The sequence below is a fragment of the Canis lupus genome, chromosome 5, assembly GCF_003254725.2.
Source record: "Canis lupus dingo isolate Sandy chromosome 5, ASM325472v2, whole genome shotgun sequence".
In the NCBI taxonomy this organism is placed as follows: domain Eukaryota; kingdom Metazoa; phylum Chordata; class Mammalia; order Carnivora; family Canidae; genus Canis; species Canis lupus.
Window position 1 is genome coordinate 64,629,987 of NC_064247.1, and position 20,764 is coordinate 64,650,750.

The 20,764-nt window shown below is 60.7% G+C and overlaps 1 protein-coding gene across 7 annotated transcripts in view; it reads left to right on the plus strand.

Moving 5' to 3' along the window:
* CBFA2T3 (CBFA2/RUNX1 partner transcriptional co-repressor 3) overlaps positions 1-20,764 on the plus strand; it is a 91,607-nt gene that overhangs the window by 63,698 nt on the left and 7,145 nt on the right. For 5 of the 7 annotated variants that reach the window (XM_025427103.3, XM_025427106.3, XM_025427108.3 and 2 more), the window contains 10 exons: positions 1,266-1,412; positions 4,375-4,452; positions 8,769-9,007; positions 9,103-9,192; positions 13,248-13,429; positions 14,049-14,272; positions 17,030-17,115; positions 17,700-17,898; positions 18,316-18,384; positions 20,265-20,455. In XM_025427103.3, the coding sequence (XP_025282888.1) occupies positions 1,266-1,412; positions 4,375-4,452; positions 8,769-9,007; positions 9,103-9,192; positions 13,248-13,429; positions 14,049-14,272; positions 17,030-17,115; positions 17,700-17,898; positions 18,316-18,384; positions 20,265-20,455 (1,505 nt within the window). Of the gene's footprint in view, positions 1-1,265; positions 1,413-4,374; positions 4,453-5,497; positions 5,617-8,768; positions 9,008-9,102; positions 9,193-13,247; positions 13,430-14,048; positions 14,273-17,029; positions 17,116-17,699; positions 17,899-18,315; positions 18,385-20,264; positions 20,456-20,764 lie in introns of those variants that run through there. The other 2 variants (XM_035715834.2, XM_049110594.1) reach the window with 2 other exon arrangements.

Consider the following 20,764-nt stretch of genomic DNA (forward strand, 5'->3'; position numbering starts at 1 on the left):
GGAGTGGCTGCAGTGGATCGGGCCCGAGGTAACAGTAAATGCCATCTGTCAGCGTTATTCATCACCACCCACAGAGGCCGGCTGCCCTGGACGCACATATGTGTCCATGTCTGTCCTGGTTCTGCGGGGCCCTGGGGGAGAGGCAGAAGACACATGACATGTAGCCACAGGGGACAGCTCACAGGTGTGCAGCCCCAGCCATGGCTCCGGCCCCTGGGGGAGGCCCCATCGACATTGGCAGGGTACCTCAGGGCAGTGGCTCTGTTGCAGGGAGAGGACACTCACCTTGACCTCCTTGAGCAGCTGGGCACCCCAAATCCCGCCTCTGTGATGTCTCGGCCCACCTGGGCGCTGGCTGACATAGAGAAGGAGGAGGAGGGCAGGGTTCGCCATCCTCCAGCTGTGAAAATGGCCAGCTGCTGGCTCAGGGTTTGCGTGGCTGGTCAGATTCACCCAGAGGCCTTTCCCTCTGGGCCCTGACCCTTAGCAGAGCACCAGGGACCACATGGGAATCTTGACAGTGTCTAGGGGCACACCACCCACTGGTCCATGGACCACATATGGAGTGGCCAGGCCTAGAGTAGCATGAAGCTGACTGCATCCTCTGCCTGGCTGGGCCAGCAGATGGTTAGGGATTTGCTATCCCAGAGGGTCTGCCTCCCACGCCTTTCTGGGAAGATCTCCCCCTAGGTGAGCCTGTTGACATCTGTGAGCTCCCAGGGTCCTGGGAACCATGGTTTCTCTAGGGGCAACCCCAACTACCTGCATTTATACCCTTACCAGTGCAAATGCTTGGGCCTTCCCCAGATCTCCTGCATCAGAAGTGGGGGTGAGGAGGCTGGCATCTCTGCACCCACTCTCCAGGGGATGCTGACAGAGGCAGTGTTTGCAAGCCACTGCCTGGGGGGGCATGTAGCCCCCTGTCCTACAGGGGGTAAACCCAAGCTCCCCCAGTGAGGACCCCAGCCCCATCTCTCTGACCCAGGACTCTCCCAGCTCCACCCTCCAGTGCACCTGAAATGGGCTGACCCACACCTGCCCTCTGATCCCAGGTGGGTGGGATGTCAGCCACCTGGGCACACAGCTGAGGTTTATCTGGGGGCACATGGGGCCCTGGATTGGGCCTGGCTGGGCGCAGAGCCAGGAGCCCCTGGGGCGCCAGCTGTGCAGGTCCACCCCCAGCCGGGGCCTTCTCTTCTTCTCAGCCTGCGTCACCAGGCCTATCTCTCTCTCCTCTCCCCTGGGGCTCCCGTGGCCACCCGCAGTGGACAGGACGGACAAGACAGCGACGATGCCCGACTCACCTGCAGAAGTGAAGACGCAGCCCCGCTCCACACCCCCCGGCATGCCGCCCCCACCACCTGCCGCATCGCAGGGGGCCACCCGACTCCCCTCCTTCACGCCACACACAAGTGAGTAACCCCAGGGCTGGGGCAGTGAGTGGGCAGGGCCAATGTCCCCCAGAGCTGTTTGAGGCTCAAGCTACTGTGAGTCAGGCCAGTGCTGGGGGCCCTCTGCCCTGAACCCATAAACGTTGGGCCCTTGAGACGGGTCTCGTCCTGGCTCAGAGCCTGAGTCTGGTGGTTCAAATCCTAAGTCTTCTACTTTTCGGCTCTGTGGTCTTGGGCAAGCAATTTAACCTCTCTGGACTTGGCGTCCCTCATCCATAAAGCAGGGTTCGCCATAGTCCCTGCCTCACGGAGCTGCTGTGAGGACAAGTAAGTTAATACAGTTTCTTACCCAGCGGCCAGCACATTGTGAGTGTTTTATCAGAGTTAGCTGTTATGCTTGCTGTTCAGAGGGGGACAGGGGGATCCCTGCCAGCACACAGCAGCTTACTTGAGGGCTGGACAGCCTGTCAGAGGCGGCCCTGGGCTCCAAGGAGCTCTGCACCGGGCTCCGATGCCCAGGGCTCTGCAGCCAGAGATGTGACGGTCCGACTGGACCTTCAGGCAGTGTCTCCCTGGCTGTGACTGATGCAGTTGAGTGTCTCAGCACACACGGCATCTCTGGGTGGACTTCCACAGTCCAGAAACACAACTGGAGACTGTTCTTTGAGTCAGAAAAATTGGTGACTCAGTGAGTCTGGGGTCCTGAGCATTTGGGAGGGAGATGCCAGGCTTGGGCCAGTGGAGGTCCAGTATTCCGTGCCCCCCAAGACTAGGGGCTTACTGGTGTGTCCTAAGCATTTCTGGTGGGTGATGGAGAGCATCCACATGCCACCTTCTCCCTGCATATCCAGAGGCCAGAAAGCCCCACACCCAGGGGAGCCTTCCCCAGGTTTAAAACCCAAGCAAAGTGGGTGTGTCTAGGAAAGGAGCCTCATGTGCCTCAGTGTGGTGGTAAGACACCCTTCCACCCACCCAGAGCCCAGGTGAGACCACCAGGCCCAGCTCCCTTCATCCCTGCACATGAAGGATACCGGTGCTGACATTCAAGGCAAGGCAGCCCAGGTTCACTGGGGCTTGGCTGTGACCCAGCCTACATCTGGAGGAAGGTGCTGGCTATACAGTCGGGCAACCCAAGTCCCAACCAGACTTGTAGGATGTTGGCTTTGAGCCGACCTCCTGACCTCTCCAAGCCATGGTCCAGCAAGTGGAACCATACCACCTGCTCCCACGTGCCCTATACACACAGGAGCTTCGTAGCCAAGACCCCACCCTGTGTAGAAGTTTCCAGCTTCTCTTCCTATGGGGCCGGTCTGAGCCAGGGTAAACATGTGTAATGGGGACCGAGATGAATGCCTGGCCCTGCCTCCTCCCCCAGGAGAGCAGGGGCTCTGTACTCTGGTGATCCTCGGTGCCCAGGCCGGGGTCGCATTAGCCACTGTTGGGGGTGGTGGTGGGCAGGGGCTGGCTGGGCTTCCTGTCACACAGCTACTGGCCAGTAGGGTCACCTCTGCCTGTTTTGTGAGGCCTTAGCCCTCCAGGGCTGAACCCTAGGCGGGCTCCATCCACCAGGCAGTTGTCTACCCAACCCCCTTTGGCCTCGGGGGGAGGCTTCTGCTGATTTAATGGCACTGCTAGCAGCTCCCAAGAAACGAGGCCATGGGCCCCACCTAAAATGCCAACCCCACCATCCAGTGCCTAGTTCCCAGGCAGGGAGGTCAGCAGGCTGTTTGGCTGGTCTGACCGAGGGCTAAGAGCCGGTTCCTGCCTGTGAAGGGCACGTCACCCTCGGCCTACTTTCTTTGTTGGTACAGGACCCACGTTCCTGAAATCACCAGGCCAGGAACCAGATGTTCCAGGTGGGGTATAGGGATGGGGCCTGTGTGCGGCACAGAGTCCCCCTCATGGCCTTCTTGCCCCACATGTGCCCCTGCTGCCCCATGCACTCCTATTTCTGGGGTGGAGGTCCTGGCTCTACGTAGAAATTGGTCACAAGAGACCAGTGGTTCTTTCTTCTCTAAGCTGGTACTTTCATGTCAGTGGGCTTCTGGGGTGTCCATCTGGGTCTCTTACTGCCCCCAAGGGGGCCTCAGAGTTGTCCCTGCACCTGAGGAATTCCCTGACCACGGTGGTTGACTGCGTCCGTCCCCTGGCTGCTGGGGTTGAAGCCTCTGTGCTCAGCTGTGGATTTCTGCCCAGAGCCTCCCCAGCTTCCCCAGGACCAGCCTGGGAGCCAAGCTGGCCAGAGACTGACCTTGAGGCACGACTTGAGGGCTGTGGTTTTCCTTGCCTGATGACCGCCCCTGGCACAAATTCATCCTGCAGCAAAGCTGCGTATGGCTGAGGTGGTGGTCAGGCCAGCTGAGGTGGCTCGGGATGTTGGGGCTGCTCTTCACAGAGACGCCCTCAAAGGCCCATCCTGCCCTTGATAACCCCCTGTGACAGGGGGCTCACTGTCTCCCTGCAGCGATCCAGCCCTCTTCCCACGGCCCCCACCTACTCACTCTAGCTCATCAGACAAATCGCATCTCTATCTGCTCAGTGCTTCTCCCTGTCACGGTGGCTCAGTCCTGGGCTCTGTTTCTAAACCACCATTGGCTTGTCTGTCAGTCAGCTTCAAGCCCTGTCGGCCTGGGTTCCAGGTCCCTTGAGGTTGGTGCCAAGGGGTTACCGGGCACCTTCCAGGAGGAAAGATCTTTAGGAACCCAGGTGTCCCACCCATGCTGACACAGATGCTGCATTGCTTGTCGAGCTCTGGAAGGTCCTCCCAGAAGTGGCCCTAAGAGCCCCCCATACAACCCCATGATTTTACAGCAGAGGGTCTGAGGCCCAAAGGAGGGGATGGACTGGCCCAAGGAGGTGAGTCCCAACCCCCAGAACTGCTGTCCAGAGGCAGAGGGGCGGGGCTTATGGGGGGCGCCCTTGGGGCAGCCCTGCCCACCCGCCTGGCTTTCCTGACAGCGTGTTTTTCTTATTTTGCTTACAGATGGAGAGGACGGACCCACGATGTCCCTGCCCCATGGCCGTTTTCATGGCTGCTTAAAATGGTCTATGGTCTGTCTTTGTAAGTAAAATAACAAAAACCGCGGCCTCCTAGGAGGTCCCTGCCCCAGCATCCTCTGCCCTGAGAAGGCCACTCAGTGCACCCCGTGGCCTGCACACCCTGATATTGCCTCTGCTGCATCTGTTAGTACTGCCCTCAGAGAGAAGAGGGCCAGGGGGCAGGGCCCTGAGTCACAGACCTGAGGTCACACTAGCCCTGCACCCATGAACTGTGTGGCATTGGGCAGGCGGGTGGCCTCTCTGAGCATCCTTTCTCCAACCACAGGACAGAGTAAATAAGGCAGACCCAGATCCGAGAGTTGGGAGGTCAAATTTCAGCAGAGGGTCTGTCACTTGGTGGGCTAGAGGGCAGGCCCCAGCCTGGCTCGGGCCCCCACTCCTACCCCTCTTGGCAGGGTGACTTGGGCACATACCACACCTGTGCCTCAGTTTCTCCACCTGTAAAATGGTAGTCACCCAGCACCTAGTGCCAAGGGCAGTGACCAGGAGCCGTGAGATGCTGCTGGTCCCCCATGAGGCCCAGAACACACTGGATGCTTGGTCGCCAGCAGACATGTCTGTCTCGAAGTCTCGGGCATCACAGCTGATGCCTATAACAGGAAGAGCTCAAGGCCACATTCATAGCTTGTTAGCTAGCGAGTATGGCCAGGTCAGTCCCAACACTGCACCAGTGGCTGCACGGCCTGGTGTGGCCCCGCAGAGCCCCCAGACCCCTAGATAGAGGTAATGCAATGGGTGTGCGTTATTTATGCCCCAAGATGCTTTGTCGCCCAGCTATCGTGTGACATGCCTGACCTGGCTGCGGTGCCCCGCAGGTCCCCCGAGCTACAGCACTGTCAGGACAGTGAGCTTCACATTGACTGGGTGAGGGGCTGGCAGGAGGGGCTGCTTGTCAGGTCTCATGTCCCAGCACGACCCCCGCCCAGGCCCTGGGGCTCAGGGAGCCACGGGGTGCTAGTGTGTGCCCCCAAACCTCGGCCGAGGACACGTGTGCGGTCTAACTTAGTAACACACCTGTTGTGGGAATGAAAGCACTTGTGGCTGGGAGTTATTTTCGGCGTCTCTTTAGCAAGTTGCTGAGACCGTCCAGCAGCCCTCGGGAGGGAACACGGGCAAGCGAGGGCAGGCAGGCCACCGGGAGGACCCAGGCACCGAGGGCAAGCTGGTAAGAGCGCTGCAGGGAGGTCAGGCCTGGGCTGGGGCGGCAGCCACCGGGTGGGGGCTCCGGGGGTCTACACAGCCGCAAGGCTTAGAAGTGTCTTGAAGGTCCAGACCCTGGGTGAAGGCCCAGCTCGGCCGCGAGCAGTGAGCCCCTGCTGTGGCGAGGTCTCCCATGGCAGCAGACCATCTCCTAGCCTGGTTACAGTGATGGCCAGTGGCTATCATCACCCTTGACCAGGGCGTGTGTGTGTCAGTGTCCACTGGGGGGTCGCCTAGAGCTCCCCAGTGAGAGAGAAAAAGGCAGCACAGTGGGGTCTCCTGGTCTATCTGGGGGTCCTCTGGACACCTTGGCGAGGGTGAGGGACAGGGATGCTTAGAGTCCCCTCTTTGACGTTTGCTCTCCATCGCAGAGTGAGGGAAGCCCCCAAATGCAGTGACACTGCAGAGCTGGCGTGTCACTTCCAGGCCCTGGAAGGTGCTTACAAGACCATTCAGACCAGGGGGCAAATGGGCTCCGACTGTGGTGTGTCCTGCAAAGGGGGCAGAGTGCTGAGCCCGTCCCTGCAGAGGACACAGCACATTGTGATGGTGACAGCCCTGGCCTGCAATTGGTGGTTGCAGACTTCTGCTGAGTAGTGGCCAGTTATTGATGAGTGATCCCCCAACATGTAAAAGCAATCAGGGTCGAGCATTTCCAACTCCTCCTGGTAGAAGGAGGAGAGCCCAGATTCTATTATCCAGGGAAGCGTGGAGCAGAAGGGGGCCAGGCACGAGCTTTGGGTCAGGCCAAGGGCCATTTGCAAGCAAAGTAACTGAGGCCAGGCCCCCATTCTCACCTAGCTGGGCCAGTCCAGGCAGGTGTGAGGGCTCAGGCAGGACATCCATTCCCAACCTGGGTGGCTTCACATGCCTGTGAGGGCAGAGCTGTGTCTGTCTGCTGCCGAGGGCCTGCTGTGTGCCAGGGTTAACCTGCAGGATGAAGGGAGCCTAGGGAAGTGTATGGAGTGTGTGTGACCATAGTACGCCTAGCCACCTGTGGATTGGGTGCCTGGCTCTTGGCCAGCAGTGCAGCTCAGTGAATCGGGGAAGAGTGTTTGCAGGTGTTGCTGGCAAGCAGGTCAGCACAGAGGAGCCAGTCATCGCAGCAGGAGGTGTGGGCAGTGTCTGGGGAAGGCAAAGCCAGAGAGCAGAGTCAGGGTTCACAGAGGGCATTCATTGGAAGGCTCTGGGGGCAGGGGTGGGCTGGTTCCAGAGCCCACGGGGCACAGTGAAGCCCCAGGGCTGGACCCAGCGGGAGCCATGTGCCCTGGGCCTGCAGGGGGTGGTGGGTGTGACAAGGCCCCAAGCTGGCCGAAGCTCAGGGAAGGGTGCTGGCATGTGGGCCTGCCCCCCACCGTCCCAGGCTGAGTGAGGCCACACGGGTCTGCAGATCGGGATGGGCAGGGCAGGCTTGGTCTGGAGTGGCAAAGTAGTACCTCCAGCATCCAAAGCAAGTTGAGTAAACAGCAGACATTTCTGGCTGTTCGGGAGGAGCCACTTCACAGAGCTGACTGTGGCAGCAACCCATTTCCATCCCCAGTAAAGGAGCTCCCACTCCCCATCTCCACACGCCACAGGCTGCCAGGTCTCAGCTGTGGATCTGTGGACAGGGCTGGAGCCTCGGAGAAGTTCCGTCCTAAGGGAGCAGAGTCCTGAGCTGCCTGCCCTCCCAGATTCCCCAGCATGACCTCTGTGCATAGACCCAGCTGGACAAGGTGGGAGGGGCAAGGCATGGGCCTCAGAGCCCAGCCAAGCGGGTGAGGTGTGTGTGAACATGTGTTTGCCAGTGTGCGTGTGCATACGTGTGCATACGTGCATGTGCATGTGGGTTTGAGGGTACATGGATATGTCTGCATGTGGGGTGCATGTGCACACATGTGTAAGCATGAATGTGTATGACGTGTGCCTGTGGGAGTGTGTGTAAGGATGCTGAGGCAGGGGGTAGCCACGGGGAATGGAAGGCGTGTGTCAGGGCACAGGGTTCAGACTCTCATGTAGGGAGCGTGTTCAGGTGCAGGAGGAGGGGCAGGCTGGTGAGCGTGCAAGGGGCTGAGCATGTGAACACGAGGAGCTGCCAGAGCAGGTGCCTAGCCAGCTGGCTGAGAAGGCAAGGTGTGAGTGGCCGCTGGGTGTCTCAGACAAGCCTCAGGACTCCCAGAAATGCCAGCCACCCTTCCTACATCTGGACCCCCTCCACTGTCACCAAGGGCCCTGGCAGCTCACGATCCCTGACTTCTCTGCAGACCTAGTCATTGAGGCTTGGGATCCTGAGGCCAGGGAAGTGGGATGCAAGCCAGGGACAGGAGGGCTTCCCTGACCTCTGGGTGCAGGCTCAGCCTTTCCCTCTTGTCACTTGAAGCTAAGTGGTAAGGTCTTGTCCTGCAACATTGCACGGTGTCCATCAGCCCAGGGACACTGACCCTACTGTTGGGGCCCCAGTGACCAACAGTGCTGCTCCTGTGACCCCTGCAGTGCTCATTTCTGTGGCCTTAGGTCCCCTGCCCATCCTCCACACGTAGCCCAGGGCTCATGTGCACTCACCCCCGTGCATATGGCAGCCCCAGACAGCAGCCCACCGGAGCCTCCCCTGCCGGGATCCAACCCCACTTGTCTCAGGGGTCCAGGTCCCTCTGCCGCACCCCAAGCCCTATCAGCCCAGGTGACAGAGCCCATGTAGGCAGTGGGGCATCACTTGGGACCATCATGGTAGAGGTGAGCGTCCTGGCTTTTCAGGAAGGATGGGCCACCTATCCGCAGATAAGGGGATGTAGGCCAGCAGATCCCTAATGGTGGAGAAGCCCCTCTGCCCATTCACACGGACGCCTGAGTAGCCTGACGGGAAGCAGGCCTCTGCCAGGCAGCGTGGGGGTCCAGTGTGGTGTCCCCCTGTCTGTAGAGGGCATGACCGTGCAGCCCAGAACAAGGCTGGAGGGGTGGTGCTAAGCGAGGGCTGCCCCTGGATCGAGGCCATGTTCCAGCCAGCCCCACCCACTGCCGACCTGGAGCCCCAGTCTACATGTCCGTGAAGGGTGTCTGGTGCCCCCATGGCACCGCTGCGGGCTCCAGCATGCACCCGCGCTCTCGGCTCTGGTCCTCAGCCTACCTCTCCTCCCACAGTGATGAACGGTAGCCACTCTCCGACAGCCGTCAACGGTGCCCCATCCATGCCCAGTGGCTTCAGCAATGGCCCAGCCACCTCGTCCACAGCCTCGCTGTCCACACAGCACCTGCCCCCTGCCTGTGGGGCACGGCAACTCAGCAAGCTCAAGCGATTTCTCACCACCCTGCAGCAGTTTGGCAGCGACATCTCCCCAGAGATCGGGGAGCGTGTGCGCACACTGGTGCTGGGGCTCGTGGTAAGTGGGGCCGTGCAGTGTGCTGAGGGGCGTGCTGCGACCCTAGGGCGGGGCAACTGGACTCAGGCCAACGTGAGGTGTATTTCCTCCCTCAGAACTCCACGCTGACCATTGAGGAGTTCCATTCTAAGCTCCAAGAGGCCACCAACTTCCCTCTGCGTCCATTCGTCATTCCCTTCCTGAAGGTAAGGACACATCCATCCCCTCTGGTAGCAGGGCCCACCACGAAGCCCCAGATCTGTGATTGGGCACCACCCTCAGCCCTCACGGGACCCTGGAGAGAACTGTGGGAGCAGTGCTGATCTGTTGCACGCCAGCTGCCAGACCAGATCCGTCAGCCCCAGACCCCATGCTCGCAGGGCACCCTGGGCACCCCTACATCATTGGTTAAACACGCTCATCCACTCTGCAGCTGTGATTTGAGCACCTACTATGTGCCTGGTACTGCAGCAAGAGGCATGGGGACATGGTGGTGAGCACAGCAGGCAGAGTCACTCCTGAAACCGAGGCTCCAGTGGGAGGGCACTTGGTCAACATATGATGGCTACAGACTGGTGGAGACGAGAGGGATTGGGTGTGGGCTGAGGAGGGTGAGGGAGGGAAGCAGGTGGGTAGCAGGAACAGAGCCTCCCAAGCATCAGGGACATGGTGCACAAAGGCCCGAGGTAGGAGAGTGCCTGCTGTGCTTGAGGAGCAGGGAGGGCGTGTGGCTGCAGTACAGGGAGGGAGAGGGTCGGGACAGATGGAGGGACAGGTGGTGGGGGTCCTGTGGGTGGGCAGACAGAGCCATGCATGGGTGTCAGAGAGAACAGGGTCCTGTGGTCAAATGTGGAAGACAAATAGTGGACCCTCCATGCAGGAAGAGGTGGTGGCAGGCCCGTGGCAACGGCTGCGCCAGGGCTTGTGAGCAATGCAGGTTCCTGGGCCCCAGCCCAGAGCCCCCAGATCAGAATCTGTGTTTTGACAAATGCTGGGTGGTTTGTGTGTGTACAGAGATGAGACAAGCGTAGTTCCAGAACCCCTGGACCCGCTTCTGTGTTGTGGTACTTCTCCAGGCCTTGGCTCCACAAGGGAAATCACATGTCTCCCAGGGAGGGTAATGGTGAAACACTTCCCAAAGAGATGTGACCATGTGGCCCTTCTGGGCACAGCGCACCTGCGTGACTCGGCCTGGTTGGGGCTGCCTTCCGGGGGGTCCCAAGCTCCTGGGTTTGAGCCCTGCCACCAGGCTGCTGTCAGCCTGGGCCCAGCTAGCTCCCCCTCTGACTCAGCTTCTGCACACGTGCAACAGAAGTCATCCTCAGGCCACTGGGAGGGGTACGCGAGGTGACGTGTGAACAGGGCACATGCTCACTTCAGGTCGCGTGTCCCCACCTGAGCATTTAAAACCGCCACAGACGAGGCACGCTCTGCAAACTCTTCTGCAGCTGCCCCTGTGGGCACCTGCAACCGTGAGAGCAGGGGGCACATCCATCGGACTCCAAGCCCCTGGCCTCTGCTGGGTGTGCCCTGGGCCACCCGGCTGCCCTGCCTGTCCCTGACCTGGGGACCTTAGTCCGCCCCACATCCGTCCTCCATTCCCTCCTTCCTGCCCTCCCGCCCACACCCTGCTGTGCTCACACCCTGAGCTGGGACGACAGCCGCCAGCAGAGCCGGGGCTTGGGCCCATCTGGCAGTCATTCGCAATTCATCAGGAGCCCTGCCCTTCCCTCCCTCCTCCGTCCGCTGACTGCTGACTCCACGGTCCCCATCTTTGGGGACACAGCGAGCCTGCTCATTCTGTCAGGTCAAATATTTACAGCAGATGTCCCCGCCCGCTCAGCTGCCCATGTTTATCGGAGGAGCAGGGAACATCCGGCGTCCCCGGCTCTGGCCCCAGGCAGGCCTGCAGCCCCCCACCCACCGCACACCACAGCCCCTGTCTGCCCAGACGCAGCCCAATGTGGTGTCAGGCAGGACAGGCTGGGCCTAATGCGGCTGGTGAGACATCTCCCTGGCCTTGTTTCCCCTCTGCCTACAGTGTCCCCAAGGGCTCCTCGGGGGCGTTCATGCCTCAGTAGCTCTCATGGTGATCGGGGCCAGCTGGACTAAGGGGCCTGCCAGCCATGCTCTGTGCCTGTGACCCCACCGGGGCTCTGGGCCAGCAGACTGTCAAGGACAAGGAGTCCATCTCCTTGATATGGAGCTTCTGGGGTGCAGCCAGTTCTGTCTGCAGGCCTTGGTGATGAGGTGCCGGCCAGAGCCCTGGCCTGGAGGTCCTGCCCGGGGAGCCCCCCTCCCATGGCAGGAGCCCCGGCCACTTAAGAACACAGGCTGCAGGGGAGCACAGCGGGAGTGCCCCCGGCCTGGCCGCGGCTGGACCCTGGTCTCCCTCCAGTCTGTGACCTGGGCTGAGCAGACGGGTAGCACCGCCCACCATGTGCTGTGCCCATATGGGAACCCTTGGAACTGTGGCCAGCCTGGCTCAGACTCCAGCGTGGGGCTAGGGTCTCGGGCCTCTCTTGCGTCGCCAGGGATGCAGCGACCCCCCTCTCAGGGGCAAGAGACAGCTTCGCATGGCCCCACGCACAGAGGAGGGAGAAGTGAAGAAGTAAAGTGGCCAGCCCGGGATTACAGGCCAGAGCCAGGATGGGCTGACCATGGGCCCACAGCACACAGGCTTTGTGGGCATCAGGCAAGGAGCTCAACAAAGCAGCAGCAACACCATAAGTCCTCATTATGTGGGTCACCAGCTCAACTAGCCCCGTGATCATAATCGGGGTGCAAACACTGATTCCCCTGTGGCCTGAGTGCCCATCTGTGAAGGAGGTCATTCTGGGCCTTTCTGCAGTGTCCATGCTCGCAGGGCTCCTGTGATCAGCCCAGAGGAACCTGTGACACCAAGGCGCCTGTTAGCTGGGGGGGGTTCTTCTGGTCTGGGGTTCCCTCTCCTCCCCACCCCCACCAAGGGCCCCAGGGACCCCTGAACCCTCTTCCCAGCCTGACACCGTGCATGGCTACGTGGTGCAGCTTTCCAGAAGCTGGGAGACGCTGCCCCACCCGGCCGGCCCTCCGCCCTCTGCCCTGGCTCCCAGCTGGCCCCGGCCGGCCGGGAATCCAGATGTTTCCACTGCCCTAACAGCAACCAGCCGGTGCCCGTGTGGTCCCCACCCTGCTGAGCCAGCCAAGGGGAGGCCATTCGGGAGGGGCGGCCAGCAAGGGAGAGGGAGGATGTTTGGCGTCTTCAGACCTCCCGGGACCTCCTTTCCCAGCTCTTGCTCGTAACGTGTTCGACAGATGGCGGGCTGGCGCCCGTTCAGCTATCCAAATAGAAAAACAGGCCTAGCAGCCGGCACTGCTTGACAAAAATGCATCGGCTGCTTGGTCAGGTCCGGGTGGATGCGCTAACAGAGGCGGGAGAGCAGAGGCAGGAGGCGGCAGCAGCTCTGAAACACCATGAGAAAGTTGGGGAACTGTATTTATTTACAAATACTCAGAACGGCTGGCTCTCCCAAGCTGCCTGCCGTGGGCCCCCGTCCAGCTTGTCCCCCTGCTGGGCCATGGGCCTCTGGGAAGACTGTGGGACAGCAGGATTTCCAGCCTGCACTTTGGGGTCCAGAACAGACTTGCCACATGCGGCTCCCAGCTCCCCCCTTTACAGTTAGCTGGCACGGTGCTCCCCACTCCTCCCTCTACAGTTAGCTGGCGCTGTGCTCCCCACTCCTCCCTCTACAGTTAGCTGGGGTGCTGCTCCCAGCTCCTCCCTCTACAGTTAGCTGGGGTGCTGCTCTAAGCTCCCCTCTCCACAGTTTGCTGGGGTGCTGCTCCCAGTTCCTCCCTTTACAGTTAGCTAGGAGGGTGCCTGCTTCCCCTCTCTGAGCCTCACTTCTCCTTCCCACACAGCAGGTAATTGGGTGTCTGCTCCCAGGGCTGATGGCATGGAGTCCTGGTTATGATCCCCTGCTTGCCTTCTCCAGATGCCACCAGTGCAGGAAGCTTGATGAAGTGGATAAACCCCAGTCTGGGGGGCCAGGATCTGAACTCAGGGTTCCATTGAACCTCAAGGCACTGCGTGCCCTGGGGGGTACAGTTCCACCCGCATTCCCCTTTTAGTGAAGGAGCACAAGGCCCAGAGAGGTCATGCAACTTGCCCAAGGTCACAAAACAAGGCTGGCCATTGGTCTCCCTGCCTCGCATCAGAGTGCACCTGTGTCTTGGGCCCTGCCCGCAGTGAGTGCAGGCCACCTCTCCCCTGCCACAGGCAAACCTGCCCTTGCTGCAGAGGGAACTCCTGCACTGCGCCCGCCTGGCCAAGCAGACCCCTGCCCAGTACCTGGCCCAGCACGAGCAGCTCCTGCTGGATGCCAACGCCTCCTCCCCCATCGACTCCTCGGAGCTCCTCCTGGAAGTCAACGAGAACGGCAAAAGGAGGACACCTGACAGGTAAGGGGGCTTCCTGTGGCTGCAGAGCAGGCAGCAGGGCTGGCTCCTGCCCTGCCTGGCTCTCCTGAGCTGCCTCTGGTAGCCCGGCTCGGCAGCTGCCTGGTACCAGGCCAACATGGTGCTGCATTCCGTGGCCTGCAGCTAGTGGGCTGAGACCGTGGGCCAAGCCCTCAAGGCCACCGCACAGGGCCGGGTGTGGTGTCCTGAGGACTCAGATGGCCCCCCAGGAGAACAAGGGAGGGGTCGGGAGGGAGCCTCTGCAGCAGAAAGCTGCCTGGCTCTCATCTTTGGGCTGGATATGGACCCAAGTGTCCAGGCACCTGGGCTGGCCCTCGTGCCCAGCTCCTCACTCCCTCAACAGAGGCTCGGGCTTCCTTGACCACTGGCCCCAGGAGCCCAGACACCAGCAATGGGGTGGAGGCTGGCGCAAGCCCCAGAGGAGGAGGGACAGCGGGGTGCTGGCTGGGCCTCATGTCTCTTGTTGTGCATCTGTCTCTGTCCTCTGGCTCTTTCTCTTCCTCTGCCCTCACCTCTCTTCCTTATCCCTCCCGCCTGGCCTTCTGTCCATGGTTCATGGTCTGTGACCACCGCCCCCCCCCCGACCTACCCTTTGGGTCAGGACCAAAGAGAACGGGTCAGACCGTGACCCACTGCACCCCGACCACCTCAGCAAACGGCCCTGTACCCTGAGCCCCGCGCAGCGCTACAGCCCCAGCAATGGGCTGCCCCACCCCACGCCACCGCCACACTACCGGCTGGAAGACATAGCCATGGCCCACCACCTCCGTGACACCTATCGCCACTCTGACCCCCGGGAGCTGCGGGAGCGCCATCGGCACCTTGGTGAGCAGTGCGCTGTGCGCCAGGGAGTGGGGTTGGGGGGGTCTCACACGTGTGCCTGCATGTGGCGGCAGTGAAGCACATCCTCATCCACACAGCCTCATCTGCTGAGCAACAGATGTGGGGAGAGGATGTGAGTGGGGTAGGGCCCTGGGGCCTTCGCCTTAGGAAGGGCCGGGTCAGGGGTCGGAGGGGGGCAGGCACTGTGGCTGCAGAGGTGCCTGTCCAGGGCCTGTGGGGCACTGGCTGCTGGCCACACGTACGCACACACACACGCACACACACACACAGGGTATGCAGCTGGGGCAGTGGGGGTGGTCAGGGCCAGCCAGGAGGAGACTCATGCCTAGCCAGAGTGGGGGTGCCTGTGAGGAGGCTCCCAGGTCCCATAGCTCCTGCCTCCAGGGCACTCCCATGCTCTGGGCCTGGGCACCCCAAGACTCATGAGCCCCAGTGAGCACCACTGACCGCACACTCCCCCTCTCACCATGGGATGGAAGGGAGCCCCACAACACCAGGCCTGTGAGTGCCTCACCGAGGGTGAGCTGTGCTGGAGAGGAAGAGGAGGAGCAGGCCGCCTGTCCTCTGACCTCCACCAGTTCCCCACATGTGTCCTTGAGGCTGCATCATGTGACCTCCGGGCCTCAGTGTCTCTCCAGTCAGCTGACCTGATGGGTCCTGCTCCTCAGGGTGGTGTGAGGCTAGTGTCCACACACGGCCTGGCCCAGAGGCAGGGCTGGTATCATTGGGAGCATTGTATCCTTTACCCTATCATGGGGGCAGCACACCCTGGTGCTTATGGCATGTATGTGACCCATCAACAAGCCCATGTCACACAGAAGAAGGCCCAGAAAGCCCAGTGCATGTGCCCAAACCCTCTGGCCACATCACCTTGACCTTCTGACCCACCTCTGTGTCAGAGACTGAGATGAGTAGGACTGGCCCACATAGGGGCCCCCGTGTCCTGGGAGGACAGCCTGCAAACAGCTGCCCCTGAGTGTCCCAGGCCACCCATGGGGGGCCCAGAGGCAGGGTCAGCAGAGGCCTCACCCTGTACAAGGCCATGTCCCGCCCCCACCCTACGGAAGCTTCCAGGGCCTGGGCCCAGGCAGCAGGTGACAGCGTCTGGCTCCCTGCAGCCGGGTCGGGCAGGTGTTAATTCCCTCCCGCTTCTGCTAATGCAAAAATAAACGCCAGCTGTCAGGCAGATCTCAGCCACTATTTTGGTTGGGGCGTTGGCACAGGCCCTGGTTCTGCGGGTGGCAGGGCGGTGGACAGCAGGCCGTGGCTGCTGCCTCTTACTCCTACAGTTTGAGGAGTGGGGCTAGGAGACCCTCATGGGTTGGAAGAGCCAAAATAGACCCTTGCCCAGGAAGCACCGGCCAGTTCTAGGTCACCCAGCATAGGCTTGGGGCACCACGGCCAGACATCCAACCAGTGTGGGGGCTGAGAGCACTTGATATGTGAGGACAGGCAGACATGGTTGCAACAGTGTGAATTCCTCAGTTCAGGGTTGTGTTGTTTCTCATTAGCAGGCCAGGGATGGGGGGGCACACCCCATTGTTTCAGTCTCGAGCTGCACCAGCCAGTAGCTAAAGGCACAGTTGAGGCATGGGCTGACCTTGGGTGACCTCGGGCAAACACGTCCCCTTAGCCAGTCTTGGTGGTCTCATCTGTAGGATAGGAGTGACAGTAGAGCCGCCCTTGGAGGTTGGCCCAGGGACTGAGCACAGAGCCCTGCTTGGCACCTGGGGCCCTCCCCTCCTGTGCACCTGCCGAAAGCCTTCCCTACCCCCCATGCCCAGACCCCAGATGGTAGGCAGGATAGGGAGTGATGAGTGAGGGGCCTGCGGTCTTGTGGGGAGCAAGGGTTGGGGTTTCTGGTTTCCCCAGACCCCAGGGACCACCCTGGGACCCAGCAGATGAGCCAGAACACAGCCTCTCGCCTAGCTGGACTTCGGCCCAGGAGACACAGCAGCCCTGCCCTGGGGACAGAATAAACAAGGAAGCGGCCAGGACTGTTTAACAAGGGGATCTGCCTGGGGCTGAATGAATTCTGAAGGGCTCAGGGCTGCTGGGGAGAGGGCTTGGGACCTGGGCTTTGAGGGTGTATAGGAGTCCCCCTGGCTGAGAGGAAGTAGTAGAGCGTGGGCTGGAGCCAGGCAGCCACCAGTGAGCCCGAGGGCTTCTGAGGAGAGCTAAGGCCATCAAAGTGAGGCCCGAGGCAGGAAAACTGAGATATGGTGGATTTGGAGACAGGAAGGTAGGGGAGAGGTAGCCGAGTGTAGAACAAGGGATGGGGACCCATCTCTTCCTCCCAAACACTGAGTAGAGGCCAGGCCTGTTCTTGACCTCCTGGAAGGGCAGTGGGCAGTGTCTGTCCAGGGACCCCTCCTCACCTGCTCCCTCAGGCAGGCAAAGCCCAAGGACCTGGGGGCCCAGGGCAGGACCTGGAGGGCCTGGGGCCGGGCCTGGGGGTGAAACAGGAAAGGGCAGTGCCTGGAGCACCAGCAAGCCTGGGGTGAGGGGCGGGGCCTCTATGAGGGGTGGGACCTGGGGCAGGGCTTGGGTTAGAGGCGGGGCCTGGAGGCATGGGGGTGGCGTGGGCACAAAAATGAACTGTGCCTGGGGTGAGGGGCGGGGCCAGGGGGACACAGGAAAGGGCAGTGCCTGGAGCACGGGACAGGCCTGGGGTCAAGAGGGGCCTAGGGGGCAGGGGGGCCTGGGACATGGGGCCTGAGCGTGCACACACCCCTGCAGCGGTGCACGGGTCCCGGCAGGAGGAAGTGATCGACCACAGGCTCACGGAGCGGGAGTGGGCCGAGGAGTGGAAGCATCTCAACAACGTGAGTGTCCAGGCTGGGGCCACGGTGCTGCCACGACCCCGGGGGTGCGCCCAGACCGTGGGGCCCTGGGGCAGCCTGGGAGCAGGCTCCTGTGGGCCCCACTTTGCCATGCCCCTGCTGCCTCAGTGGCCTTCTGCTTGGACCCAGCCCCCAGAACCTTCCCAGCTCTGCCTGCAGAGCATCTTTCTCTGGGAGAAAGGTGGTTTGGTGGTGTGGGGACCCCTTCCAGCTGCTTCTGGTCATCCCTCCCCAGCTTCCCTTGTGGGAAGGGAGCCCAGGCAGGGTGGTCCCCACGGCAGTACTGGTCCATCCACTCTCCCCAGGGCTGAGCACAACCTGCAGAGTTGAGACGAGAGCCCTGGACTCAGTCTGCTCTCTACCCCCACCCCCATGCTCCAAGCAGGGGTCCCTTTCCAGGCAGGGGAGGCGATTTTCACACTGTTGCTCTGAGCCCACTGTGGCCAGCCACATGGACAGTGGGCTGGCCCAGGCCCAGAGTATAGGAAAAGCTCCCTGGGCGTCCCCCACGCGGAGCAGCCACACCAGGCCGCACATGCTCACAGCCACCACCTGCCCACCCACAGCTCCTGAACTGTATCATGGACATGGCTGAGAAGACACGGCGGTCACTCACGGTTCTGCGCCAGTGCCAGGAGGCCGACCGTGAGGAGCTTAACCACTGGATCCGGCGCTACAGTGACACGGAGGATGCCAAGAAGGGCCCCGTACCTGCCACTGCCCGGCCCCTGAACAGCTCCGTGGGTGCAGAGGGCTCTCAGCTAGGTACGTTCTGAGGGGCATCATGGGGGCAGAGGGGGTATTGCAGGGGTGCCAAAGACCAAGACCAATACCCCCATTATGGCACTACAGTAAAATACAACCGAAGAGTTTCCCTTGAAAAGGAGCTGCCTTTTTTGCTTTGCATAAATGTACAGCCTGACCCACTGGAAGCACAGACTTGGGATGCTGACTGTAGAAACCAGGAGAGGTCCAGGACAGGCCCAGGTCCCAGCAGGGTCCTAGGTGCTCCAGAGCATCCCTCTTCCTGATATTGCCTGGCCCCGCACCAGCAGCTGATAACAGGATTTCCACCTGTGGACACCTCAGGGGACCCCACCCCCAAGGACACACACTGTGTCCCCATTACCCCACTGGGTATGGCCCCATTCTGTGCATGACGCTGGCACCCCTGTGTTTCAGACGCCCACCGGGAGTTCATGCCTAGGACCCTCTCCGGCTACATGCCTGAGGAGATATGGAGGAAGGCTGGTGAGTGCAGTTGGCCTGGGGGTGGAGGGATGCCCTTCTTATCTGCAAGGAGCTTCCGCCTGCATGGGGTGCTCTGCTGGCAAAGCTCACAGGGCTCTGCAGACCCTGCAGGAGGGTTGGAGTGCACTTAGTATTCAGGGTAGGACAGCTGCCACCTGACATCTACAGGTGAACCAGTGGTGTGTCATTCAGCAGAATAGAGCAGGTCCTTGGGTTCTGCACACACACGCATGTACCTGGACACAAGTGTGAGAAGTGCTAAGAGCTAGAGAGCCTGTGGCCTTCTAGGTGTGGCATGGAGCACCATGTGGGGAAGTGCTGTGGGGATGCTCATTGTGTCATGGGGACAGACTCTGGGGCAGGGGGCAGACGCAGGAGCCAGTAGGTAGCTTTTTTTTTTTTTTTTTTTTTTTTTTTAGCTTTTTTCTTTTTAAGAATTTTATTTATTGGGGCAGCCTGGGTGGCTTAGCGGTTTAGCACTGCCTTTGGCCCAGGGCGTGATCCTGGAGACCCGGGATCGAGTCCCACGTCGGGCTCCCTGCATGAAGCCTGCTTCTCCCTCTGCCTGTGTCTCTGCCTCTCTCTCTCTGTGTGTCTCTCATGAATAAATAAATAAAATCTTTAAAAAAAAAGAATTTATTTATTCATGAGAGACACACACACAGAGAGAGGCAGAGACACAGGCAGAGGGAGAAGCAGGCTCCCTGCAGGGAGCCCCATGTGGGACTCGATCCCGGGACCCCAGGATCACTCCCTGGGCCAAAAGCAAGTGCTCAACCACTGAGCCACCCAGGCATCCCCAGTAGGTAGCTTGAGAAAGAAAGGGAGGGGGGCAGGTGCTCAGCTGAGGTGGTGCCAGTGGGGAGAAGCAGCAGGGCCCCAGAGATGCTCTGATTAGTGGGTGGAATCAACATGAAGTATAAGGAAGAGGAGGACCCTCTGAGGATCTTGAGAGCAGAGACAGTAGAGCATCCCAAGCCAGAGTCAGAGGCCAAGGGGCCATAGACAAGCAGCAGCTGCCTGGAGCAAGGTGGGCAAGGCCCAGGCCTGGACAGGAGGGTGGGGTTCTCATTTCTCTTGGCCTGTCTCCTCTGCTTCCATCTGGCCCATGATGGACCCTTGGCAAGAGCTGGATGGAGCTCTGGTGCTGACATGGGGGGCAAGCAGCTCTCGCTGGCACTGCCAGCAGCTCAGACACACCCAGTGTGCAAATGCTATCATATAAGTCTCCTTCATGGGAGCTTAATCTCCTCCCAGCCCCCTCACACACCAGTGCAAGAAGCGCACTGCCAGGTAAACTGAGGCAGGCCATAAAGGCTGTGGATGGTTGTCAGTGTTGGAGAACATCATGCCACCAGAACAGAACAGATGCTCTGGCCTTAGCCAGACAGCTTAGAGTACAACAGCAACACCAGGGACAGCATGCTCATCTTCAGACATGAGCTGGCCAGAGGTGGCAAGTGTGGGTGACAGAGGGCTTGGGAGCGATAAAATGCAGAGCCCTAGACGGGGCATCCCCTGGACTGCTTCGAGATTGGCCACAGGGGGCAGAAGACTATAGCTCTGGTCCTCTGCCCGTGGGTGCCACCAGCCCCAGTGCTGACACCAACAGCTTCAGCATCACTTGGAACTGTTAGGATTACAGATTTTTGGGCCTTCCCTGTGGAACCTGAGTCAGGGTGGGCTTGGCCACGCCGTCCAGGACAGTGCCACTGCACACTAAAGTATGGGAACACTCAGGCAGGGCCCGGGCTTGGGAGATGTCCCCACAACTGTTCTTGCACTTGCATGACCGGTCACTGGTGCACAGGCCCCGCCCACAATGCCAGGAGGCCCAGCTGGGCCAGGCCATGGGACAATAGCCCGTGTGTCCTTTGCAGAAGAGGCGGTGAATGAGGTGAAGCGGCAGGCGATGTCTGAGCTGCAAAAAGCCGTGTCAGATGCCGAGCGAAAAGCCCACGAGCTCATCAGCACAGAACGTGCCAAGATGGAGCGGGCCTTGGCTGAAGCCCGGCGGCAGGCCTCAGAGGACGCTCTGACTGTCATCAACCAGCAGGAGGACTCCAGCGAGGTAGGGGCCCCCACCCACCCCCAACCCTGTCCCCAGCCTGCAGATCAGGCCCCAAACCCTCACTCTGTGGCCTCCCAGCATCCCACCCATGGGCAGCTGGCAAAGTGGGTCCTGATGCTGGGGTACATGGCTGGCTCTAGACAGTGCCTGAGGAAGACATGACCATCGTTCAGAGCTAGGCTGGCATGCGCTGCAGCCCGTGTTCTCGCTAACCCGTGGGTGGCACAAGGCGTGAGGAGACCCCAGGTGGCATTTAAAGTGCCGCCTTGGCTCTGGCACACACGTGCACAGCAGGGCATGAGCGTTGTG